The 10,585-nt window shown below is 29.6% G+C and overlaps 1 protein-coding gene across 2 annotated transcripts; it reads left to right on the plus strand.

The window, feature by feature from the left end:
* The first annotated feature begins 1,876 nt into the window (after positions 1 to 1,876).
* LOC126661169 (deaminated glutathione amidase, chloroplastic/cytosolic) lies at positions 1,877 to 6,806 on the plus strand. Of its 2 annotated transcripts, none has more exons than XR_007635530.2 (9): positions 1,877 to 2,126; positions 2,767 to 2,903; positions 3,011 to 3,139; positions 3,637 to 3,695; positions 3,997 to 4,109; positions 4,203 to 4,295; positions 4,394 to 4,496; positions 4,799 to 4,877; positions 6,585 to 6,806. XR_007635530.2 is itself a non-coding variant. In XM_050354980.2 (9 exons), the coding sequence occupies exons 1-9, from the start codon at positions 1,908 to 1,910 to the stop codon at positions 6,624 to 6,626; spliced, it is 978 nt and encodes a 325-aa protein (XP_050210937.1). In that variant the 5' UTR covers positions 1,879 to 1,907; the 3' UTR covers positions 6,627 to 6,806. The 2 variants fall into 2 exon arrangements, 1 of the variants encoding a protein (XP_050210937.1); XM_050354980.2 differs by having other exon boundaries at positions 1,879 to 2,126; positions 4,795 to 4,877.
* The last annotated feature ends 3,779 nt before the right edge of the window (positions 6,807 to 10,585 follow it).

Raw genomic sequence — 10,585 nt, forward strand, 5'->3', positions numbered from 1 at the left:
AAAGTATTGATTTAAATATTTTTCATGTGAAAAAAAGTCAATTTGATGCTTGAGGGTGAAATGAAACCGATAGGTCATAATTTGAATAAAATTTGTAATTTTTCAACGTCAGAATGCAAATGAATTAGAATTAAAAAGTTAGATTTTTTCGGAAGATTAGCTTAAAAAATATTTAATTTTTTTTATCATTCGAAAGTCAAAATGATTACATAATAACACATAAAAAATGTTTTCTTTTACAAGATTGAATTAATATCGGGTGGTGAGACCTATTTATTGGGGCGAAATTAGGTAAGTTTATGTCTAGCTATTGAGTTTGAATGTTTAAAAATCATGGGCCCAACTTGACTCAATCCTATTACGTGACTCGAAAGTAACATCCCCCAACTTAATCCGATCCAAATCTGCATATTTTAAAAAAATTAGAGATTCTGATTTTGATTTATTAAAAAAAAAATATTTTAATGAGAGCAACATCTAAACTAAATTAAAAAAATATTTATTATATGTCACCACTATGTATTTTATATGAATAAAAACATAGTTTAAGATAGGTCAACTGTAGTAGGACTTGGAATATAATTTAGGATTGATCAACATTAATATTTTTCATGTTCATTCTGTAATATATTGAAATGCTCACATTGTAATAGCTTAATGCCTTAAAAAATTCGGACCTTTCATTCCCTTTTAAATTCTATCCTGACGTTAAAAATTGTCAATTTTATCCCAGTTTGCATTTTTTCCATTTCAATTGTACTTCGAAGCATAAAATTGACCTTTATTTATTTGACAAAAGTTCAATATTTTTTTTAAAAATGGTTAATTTAATATAAAAAGTTAATCCAATGCAAAAAGGGTCAATTTAGAGAATTTTTTTCAAATAAAAAAAGGTCATTTTTATACTTTAGGGTACAATTGAAATGAAAAAAATGCAAAATAGGATAAAATTGACAGATTTGCAACGTTAAGGTAAGATTGGAAAGGGGATGAAAGGTTATGATTTTTGTTAAAACATTAAGCCTATTGTAATCTATTAGAATGCGTAAAAATATAGTTATCTAAGTTTAGTTATGATATTTAATGAATTAGAATGAATGGTATTACTTAATAGTTTTGTTATAGATATTAATGAAATATTTTTTCTATCTCATGAAACATATAATGACAATTTTATTATATTATTGTGTCTATTAAAATCACTTTAATATTTTTAGATTGTTCAAAATTTAAATTATAAATTATGATTACTATTTAATTTTTTTAATACTACTTAACTCAATCAGACAGTCTCAAATTTCTAGAAAGTTTGAGAAGTAAAGTTATAAGATTCGCTTTTTCTAGTGTTGGTATTAGAATTTTGTATTAAAAATTAAATTAAAATTATGGAAAAATATTTAGTAAACTACAAAATACTCAATAAAAATTGAAACTGGATAAAGTAAAATTTAATTAAATAAATATATAATTTAATAATTAATATTATTATTTAGATGATTTATTAACTCATTAAATGAAACTATGTGTAGATCTTGGTCTATATAAAATAAAGCAATATTATCATATGGTCACAAGACTCACAACTATGGCCAGGTAAAATTTCGGTTAAATCAAGTTAAATCAATATATTTCGACTGAATTTTATTAAGATTTTGATTAATTATGTTGGTTTAATTGGTTCTGTTTTTGCTTGATAATGTTAAAAATTATGTTACTCAATTTTATTTTTATTTTTGATTAATAATTTAACAATTGCACTGATAATAAAAATTGATTCTTTAGTATCTGGTTTATAAACTGCATAGCACAAAAAGTAAATTATAAATTGACTAAATTTTCAGAATCATGGAGCACAAAAGCAAAATCATTAAACGACACCGTCGTGCCTTAATTTTCTCGACACGACCATGTTATTTCTCCAATCAAAAGTCAAAACAATGTCATTTTGTCTCACACAGTGTCTCAGTTGCACACGGTTCGATCACGTGCATTCTCGCCTACTGACCGTTAAAGCACGTGCTTCTGTCGCCGGCATGGCTCGATCCGTCGTCCGAGTCGCTGCTGCTCAGATGACGTCAAGCAACGATCTCGCCGCCAATTTCGCCACTTGCTCTCTCTTTGTCAAAGTAATTATTTAAATTAATTTCTCAATTTGCCCTTTTTTTACTTTGTTGTTATTTTCTTACTGAGAACTGTAAAGTTTTGGGTTTTAGTAATTATTGAACATGAAATTATAATTGTTGAATTGCTTTATTCTGTTGTGTTTTTAGAGATTCTTTATAAATTAAAAGAAATTAGAACTGTGTTAGTTAATTAGTACTTGTTTGGAATGTGAAAAAAATATGCCAGAATTCAATTCAATTGATCAAAAGTTTACTGGTCTAAGTCTCAACTATCTGGGCGCCATGGTCGGGGTTTAAACTCCGGCTACGCCCTTTTTGATAAATGGAGTGGTTGGACTATGCTGATGGCCATTATAACCCGGAATTGTGGTCCACATCCTGATATATGATAGTGATTTTGGATTCCGCTCAGGAAAGTGAGTCTCCGTCACAAATAATATAAGGTCTAGTTTTTCAACTCTCATTTTTGCATGCTTTGCTAAAATTATTGAGAAGAAATAGATTGACAAAGAATTTTGAAAGAACAATGAGTTAGGTCATAATACTCTTCCAAACAAGGCCGAATAGTTACTATTTTTGCACTAATTCTGATTGATGTAATGTTTTAAGCTATAAGCTTTGATGCAACTGTATGTGAAAATAGGAAGCAGCAGCAGCTGGTGTGAAATTACTTTGTTTACCGGAAAGTTTTTCGTTTATTGGGGAAAAAGATGGTGACAGTATCAAGATTGCAGAACCGTTGGATGGTCCAATTATGCAACATTACTGCTCTTTAGCCAGGTGTTTTGCAATTTGTTCTTCTTTTTTTATATAATGTGTTTTTTGTAGTTTTTTTTCGTTTAATAACTTTGCTTATTTGTCTCTATACATAATGTGTAATGTTATAGAGAGTCTGGTATCTGGTTATCTCTTGGAGGCTTTCAAGAGCGAGGATCTGATGATGCACATCTACGCAACACACATGTTATCATTGATGATAGTGGGAGCATTAGAAGCACGTATCGGAAAATATTCTTGTAAGGTTATTTTTTGGTTTAATCTTCATTTTATTACTTATTTTTACATCATCTTCATACTATCACTTGTCATCTTTGTAAATATAATTTTCTGGAGTGGGACTTACAAGCGAACATGTCATATTGTAATTTTTTTTGTTGTTGAATACAAGTTACGCAATTTTTTCATTTTAACTTTCTGGCATGAGATGATAGTGGGTTGAATATGTGATGTTCAATGGTTTCATTTATTTTTGTGTCTTTTAATGGTAAACTGGTTAGGTATTGAAATCATCCTTAGCATGATACAGTTATGCTATCAATGGAACTTCTGCAAACAATTTTGGATCATGCTGAAAAGGTTATCCGGGTAGAACTTAAATTACATTTGTAAACCTAAATTCACTGGATTGATTATGTACCACAACTTCTATCCTCTATACTGCTTTTAGCTATATCATGATATGATTTGTCAAATCTCTTATTAATTATTACACAAAGTTTCTTTTGTAATGAAGGTTTGATGTCGATGTTCCGGGCGGAAGGGTATACAAAGAAAGCAGCTTTACAGAAGCTGGTAAGCTCTTTGCATAAGCATCTTAGTTTGCTGTATTCTGAAAAATTATCTCTGGTCTTAAATTTTTTGGGTTAATGTCATGTGCATGCGGTTCATTGTTCTATGTCTTTTGCTAAATGTTGTTGACATTGGTGTTGGATGATGTGGATATAATTTTATGATTTTCTATTTTTCTTTGATCAAGTTGCAAATTCAAATGGTTGTCTGTTTGTTTTAGTGTTCTGGTCTCTTGATATACTAATTAGAGTAAGTTTCCGCACAAGCTTGCGAAAGTAATAAAACTGTTACAACCCCTTTTTAGGAAAGGATATAGTTGCAGTTGATAGCCCTGCTGGATGTCTCGGTCTTTCAGTTTGTTACGATTTAAGATTCCCAGAGCTTTACCAGCAGCTCAGGTTCCAGCATGAAGCCCAGGTATGTTAAATTACCTAATCTCTTGATCTTGCATTAGAAGTCGAACTAACCTGTTTGTGTCTAACCTGTTCATGTTTATATTGTCATCTGCAGATTCTATTGGTGCCTGCAGCATTTACAAAAATTACGGGTGAGGCACACTGGGAGATCCTGCTTCGAGCTCGTGCAATTGAGACGCAATGTTATGTACGAAAAACAATAAACTTGTGCTGAAAATATGCTCACTCATAAATGTTCTTCTACAGTCACATAACTATTTTCTTCTCACAACGAACATTTATCAGGTAATAGCTGCTGCACAAGCCGGAAAGCACAATGACAAAAGAGAGAGCTATGGTGACACGTTGATAATTGATCCGTGGGGAACTGTAGTTGGTAGATTGCCAAGTGAGTGTGAACGTCTTTTATATCATACTGGTTCGAAAATTACCGTTGCTGCTAATAGATTTGGCAGTTCGACATTTTACATAATATTTACTCCATTATTTCTATTTCTTCTTTTTCATCCCTGTTTTTGCATTGAGCCACTTCTGTTTGTTTTTTTCTTCGTAAATTTACCATTGCTGGCTGCTATTAGATTTGGCAGTTTGACATTTTACATAATATATACTTCATTATAGTTTACTTTGTTTTTTTTTGTCTCTTGCTACTTTGAAGAATTTATATAGCTTTCTCCTTTTGGCAGATAGATTTTCAAGTGGGATAACTGTGGCTGATATTGATTTTTCATTGATTGACTCGGTTAGAGCAAAGATACCAATTGCCCAGGTAACTTTCATTTAATTCACATTTACCCAAGAATACAAGACCACTTAAAATCTCGAACATATTGAGATAGCATTTGACAGTTACCCTCCGTGCTCATCCCCTAGAGCTGGAATTATGGTCTTTTTTGGTAAGGGCGTGAACTATTCGGGTATAATCGAATTAACCGACCGAATCATACTGAAATTTAAATTTGGTTTGATTTTTAGCATGAAATTTTTAAATTAACCCAACCTATCAAATTGACTGTATTACATATATAAAGTTATTTTTGTAAATTTTCAGAAATTTAAAGTATTTTTGTAATTTTTATAGAAATTAGGTACCAATTTTCCCTTTAAATTTGTATAAAATTAAAAATTACTAATAACTTTAACTTATTTTATCAAATTTTTTTTATCATTGATATTAATAAAACTTGGTAAACTGAAATAGCCGACTGACCCAAATAATTTTTTCGATTCGTTTATATGAAAATCGGTTACGGCGGCTGAACCGACCAATGCACTCCCCTAGTTATTGGTGGTTAGTTTTTTTAATTGTTACTCCCTCCGGTCCATAATATTTGTCGCATTTGGCTTTGGCCAAGAACTAAGAAAACAATTAATATGTCTTAATTTGTAAACACTTTTACTAAGTTAACCCTACATTGAAACTTATTTACATTTATGACTACCATTTTTATTTGTTTATTGTATTCTTTTAATAAATTAATGGAGGGCAAACATGGAAAAATAGTAATTAATGCTCTCTTGATATTATAACATGACAAATATTATGGACTAAAAGAATTTCTCAAATGCGACAAATATTATGGACCTGAGGGAGTATGTTTCAGCATTTTATTTCAATTTCCGTAAACACTTTTGAAATTCTTATACTTCACATAAAATATAATCTATTATTATTGTAAAAAAAATATATATGGTGTTCCGCTAGGTTTTCTATTTCAGCTTCGGCATTTCCTTTTTCATACAACATAGTTTAAGCATGTTAGGTCCTTTCCTCTTAATTTAAAGAAAACACGTTTTGCATAACATATGTATACTCCCTCTATCCCATTTTAGAAGTTCCATTTGTTTTTACACACAGATTAAGAAAATATTTATTGTCTTTGTCTTTTCATATTATTGCCTCTAATGAAATTCGCAATATAGTTCTTTTAAGATGACTAAAAATGGGTAATAATAAGAGAAGTTTAATGAAAAAATATTCCTAAAATGTATATGATACTTTCTAAATGAGACATCCAAAAATGGAATATAGGAATTCTTAAATGGGGCGGATGGAGTATTATTTATGGGTTTTTGACGGAATGGTGTTTGTTTGACAACAAAAAATACAAAAAAGTGTCTTTTAAAATTTATTCCAGAAAAGTGTCTCGGTCCTACCAATCCGCATTTTTCAAATGCTTAATTTCAGCTAATTAATCTTAATCAGCTGATTAATCAGCTGAAATTAAGTAATTCGCATTTTTCAAATGTGGATTGCTCAGCAATCCACATTTGAGAAATGAGGATTGGTGGGATCGAGGATGAGCAATCCACATTTGAAAAATGAGGATTGGTGGGATCGAGGCACTCTTTTTGAATAAATTTTAAAAGAGGCACTTTTTTGTATTTTTGGTTCTCAAACAAACACCATTCCGTCAAAAACCCTATTATTTATGCTAGCCTTTATGGTTGTAATGAGATATATTTTCTTTTTCAGCAACGAAACCCTATTGATATTTGGAGATCTTCGTCGCAATGATTTTTAAAGGCCACAGTCTAATTATCTATGGAAGTTCTTGATTTCAGAAGCTTTTGAGTTTGTATACATAGCATTAGGCTGAGCAAAAAACGAACTAAACCATGAATCCAAATCAAAATGTACTTTGAATTGGTTAAAATACTAGTTTGGATGCTAATAATTAATAAGTGTGTTTTTCTAGTTTTTGTTTGATTTTTACAATTGGTCAACTGAAAAAACTAAACTATGAAATGATATTAGTTTTATTAAGATATTATTGTGATCAATGGGGGTTGGTTCAAGTGGTAAGCGGCTTGATATCGCTTAAACAAGGTTTCGGGTTCGAGTCTTTTGAATGCAGAAAAATCTCACTGGTACCAACCCACCATGTTAGGTGCGCGACGCGGGTCAAATATTGATTAGTCAGGGCAAAATTCTGAAAACCGGATGGCTACCAAAAAAAAAAGATATTGTTGTGTATAATTATAAATTATTTCATATTGAGTTGATTATCATGTATAATTTTTTATCTAAATCTATGTAAAGCGATTTGAACCAGTTTGACAAATTTTGGTTAGCCAAACTGATAGTAAATTGTAAGTGAACCTAAATTTATATAAATACTTGGTGTAATTTGATTTTTAATTAGAAAAAAGGTTTAAATACACCCTTAATGTTTAGTCTTAACACTACTAAAAAAACAATAAATTAGCGACGAATTTAGCGATAGTTCCTATTTTCGTCGTTAAATCTGTAATTAGTAATCCGTTAGTAAAAAAAGGCGTAAAGTTTGTGCCAAAAATGACTGACAGATTTTAACACAAAAAATTACCAATGAGTACATACGAAATCCGGTGATAGGAAAGTATTCATTGACCAAAATTACAAAAGATGTGAATGTAAGTGATAACAAAATATTATCAGTTTAATTCGATTTCAATCAGAGTCAACTGCCGCCGATTTTGCTGCCCTCCTCTCCTCTTCTCTACCGTCCGTTGGCGGTCTTACTATGATTTCCAACCTGTTTATGCACTCCCTTACATCTCCATCAATTTTCCCAGTTTTAGAAACACATGTGATTCTTAAAAAGAAGTGAAAGTCGTCAACTTTTTTGGACAAAATCTTCATCATCTCTTAAAAGTTGATCCCGTTTTGATACCAAATGTAAGCAATGGAAACGACCATAAAGCACAGAATCAATCAAGAAATCAAATGGGACATGCAAGATGTAACAAATTGAAAATGATAACGGTTATTAAACCGTTTTTTCATAGTGAACGGTAATCAAATGTTTTTTTCTTTTTAATAATTGTTTCCAGCCACATTATGGTATGATTATTGGCGAAACCCGGCAGTTAAGGTATGTATTTAGTTCTATTTTTATTTTATTTTTTCAATTGTATAAAAACCATTTTTAAATGTCTTATTAATGCAGTTTGGTTTGTTTGTTAGTATAAATTTATGGGCAATTGGCAACTTTTGATTTTAAGAAGGTTTTAAACAACTCTAAATTACTAACTTACTATTTTTTTCCATTATGATCATGTTTCCATAACCGCATACGCATTTGTCTCTTCTATATCTATTATTACCATATTAGCATTGCTCCTTCATTGACACGAAGTCAAAGAGTCTCAGTCAGATATGGTTGTTGTTTTTTAATTGTGAGTTGAGATTTGTGGGCTTTTAATTTTTTATTTTATTAAATGAAATGTTTCATATAAAAATTCCTGCAATTTTGAAGAAAACTTCCCACGGTGTATATTTGATGATGATGATTGCGGCAGTATTTTTCTTCTTTTAAATCCATACTATTTGTGTATGATTTCAACTTTCAAATATTGAAGAGAAATTCTTAATCACTCTTGGTTTTCAATTTCTCAAAACCCATTTATTGATTTGTATTTTTTAGTTTGGTCTGAAAAAAAAATGACAATTTCGTTTGCAATACCTCTGCAATTTGGAAAGTTCGGGTCTGCTATTGAATTTGAAAATTTAAGGTTTGTATCTTTTACATAAATATTTTTTATAGTATCTTATGAAATTTTTGGATTTATGAATATTTCAAAATCATAAAAATAAACTTGAAAACGTTGTCTATAAAATCTTTCATCCGCAATTCCCCTTTATGGGTGTATCAAATCAGTCTAAATGCTACAAAGACTATAAATTTATAAACTGCAATTGTTAATATTTTTTTGTTTGTGTTTTTTTTTTGTTTGTGTTTTTTTTTTTTTTTTTGTGGACATATACTTCTAAAAGAGGGGCCTCCCAAGCACTCCTTACTCTCTGTCGTTAATTGGTGGAACTTCTCTACTATCAGGTAAGTTTAAATTCGGATTTGTTATATTATTTATTAATTTAAATGATCAGGTATCAGCTGGTGTGTCTTGTTCTAAATGATTCCGACATTTCAATTATGCGTTCCACAAAATCAAGGTAATATTTATATTATTTTTGTCGTTACTAACAGTAAGCAATTTTTATTTCTATGTTTTATCATTCTATATTGCTACCGTTCGTTTGACAAATTATCCACATATGGATACTTTAATTTGTTAAACGAATGTGTATTTGGATGGCTCAATGAGTAGCCGCTAAGTCCATTTTTATTTTCTTCGCCTAAGACTGGTTATCATCTTCATGAGATGACCTTTCTTTTTATATATTTATATATTGTTATCTCTGGAAAAAAAAAAAAGTGATAACAAAATATCGTGCGTTGGTTTTAATATAAGTATGGATTTTTGGTTTAACTGGTTCGTTTATTGAGTTGGTATATTTGGATACACATTTTTTGCTTGCACGAAAAATGAGTGATTTTCATGTCACAGGAGAAATGTGGTTGGATTTTGTTATAAACTTAAGTTGTAATACAATTGTGTTTAAGTATAGACAAATTATTTTATAATTTTAATAGAAAAACTAGAAAGATATTTACCATTTGAGGTTTCTAACTTTTAACGTCCTCTTGTAGGATTGAGATTTCCTCAAATTCACATGAACTTGAGGGGGTCATGTTCACGAAATACACTATTCATTGTGAGACGAACCAGATCTGTTTCGATTTCAAAAAAAAAAAAATAATTTTTTCATATAATATATATATTAATTAAAAATTCGAATATATTAATTTATTAATTAGAAAATATTATTGTTTTGAATATATGTTGAAGTTCGAAAAAAAGGTGTTGATGTCGAAAGTGTGTGGCGGTGAATTTTTATTTTATTTCATATATTTAAATGAAAATCAAATGAAATTGTATTATTAATTTTTGAATTTGTGGGGAAGAATGCCTTTCTATTTATTTTATAACATTAAATGTTTTTCAGAAAATAAATTAAAAATAAAGGATCAAATCGGATTTTTTTCTAATGAAAAATTGCCAATTTAGTTTTTCAGGGTGGGATTTGAGTTTAAAGGTGCAAATTTGGATAAACTGGCAAAATTGCAACGTTGAGGGCAACTGAAAATAGGCTAAAAAATGGAGGGTTTTTTGGTGATTAAGCCTAAAAAATAGAGAAAAAAAAAATAAAATCCATAACAATAATTGTGTTTTTTTATACTATACAGTGGACGACTCTATTAGAACGGAAAAAGTAATTGGTATGGAAACAGATATAAATAAAAATTCCTAGATAAATAATTATAATTCCTCATCATTGCTCATTAGTATAAAAAAAATTCAATTTTCGCAATTAATTATTTTTATATTAGTTAGCAAATGAATAAAGCTAAAAAAAGTGAAAGAAATATTACCATTTGTGATAATAAATGTGAGAGTGACAGGTGCCAGTAAAAAACATATTTTACTTTATATATATATAAAATATAATATATGTAGTTTAGTCATTTTTTGATTAATTTGGCTAATTTTAAGAAAGACTAATTGATACAAAAGCAAGTACAAAAATAAAAAATTATAGACAAATAATTATAATTCATTACCATTAGTATAAACAAATTTAATGTTAATACT

Source organism: Mercurialis annua, linkage group LG8 (assembly GCF_937616625.2).
Source record: "Mercurialis annua linkage group LG8, ddMerAnnu1.2, whole genome shotgun sequence".
Taxonomy (NCBI): domain Eukaryota; kingdom Viridiplantae; phylum Streptophyta; class Magnoliopsida; order Malpighiales; family Euphorbiaceae; genus Mercurialis; species Mercurialis annua.

Bases quoted from the DNA above. Each gene is read 5' to 3' on its own strand.
- LOC126661169 (XM_050354980.2), top strand. From the start codon at position 1,908: ATGTTATTTCTCCAATCAAAAGTCAAAACAATGTCATTTTGTCTCACA. The intron at 2,127-2,766 runs GTAATTATTTAA...ATGTGAAAATAG, and splicing joins CTTGCTCTCTCTTTGTCAAA to GAAGCAGCAGCAGCTGGTGT. The intron at 4,497-4,794 runs GTGAGTGTGAAC...TCCTTTTGGCAG, and splicing joins TGTAGTTGGTAGATTGCCAA to ATAGATTTTCAAGTGGGATA.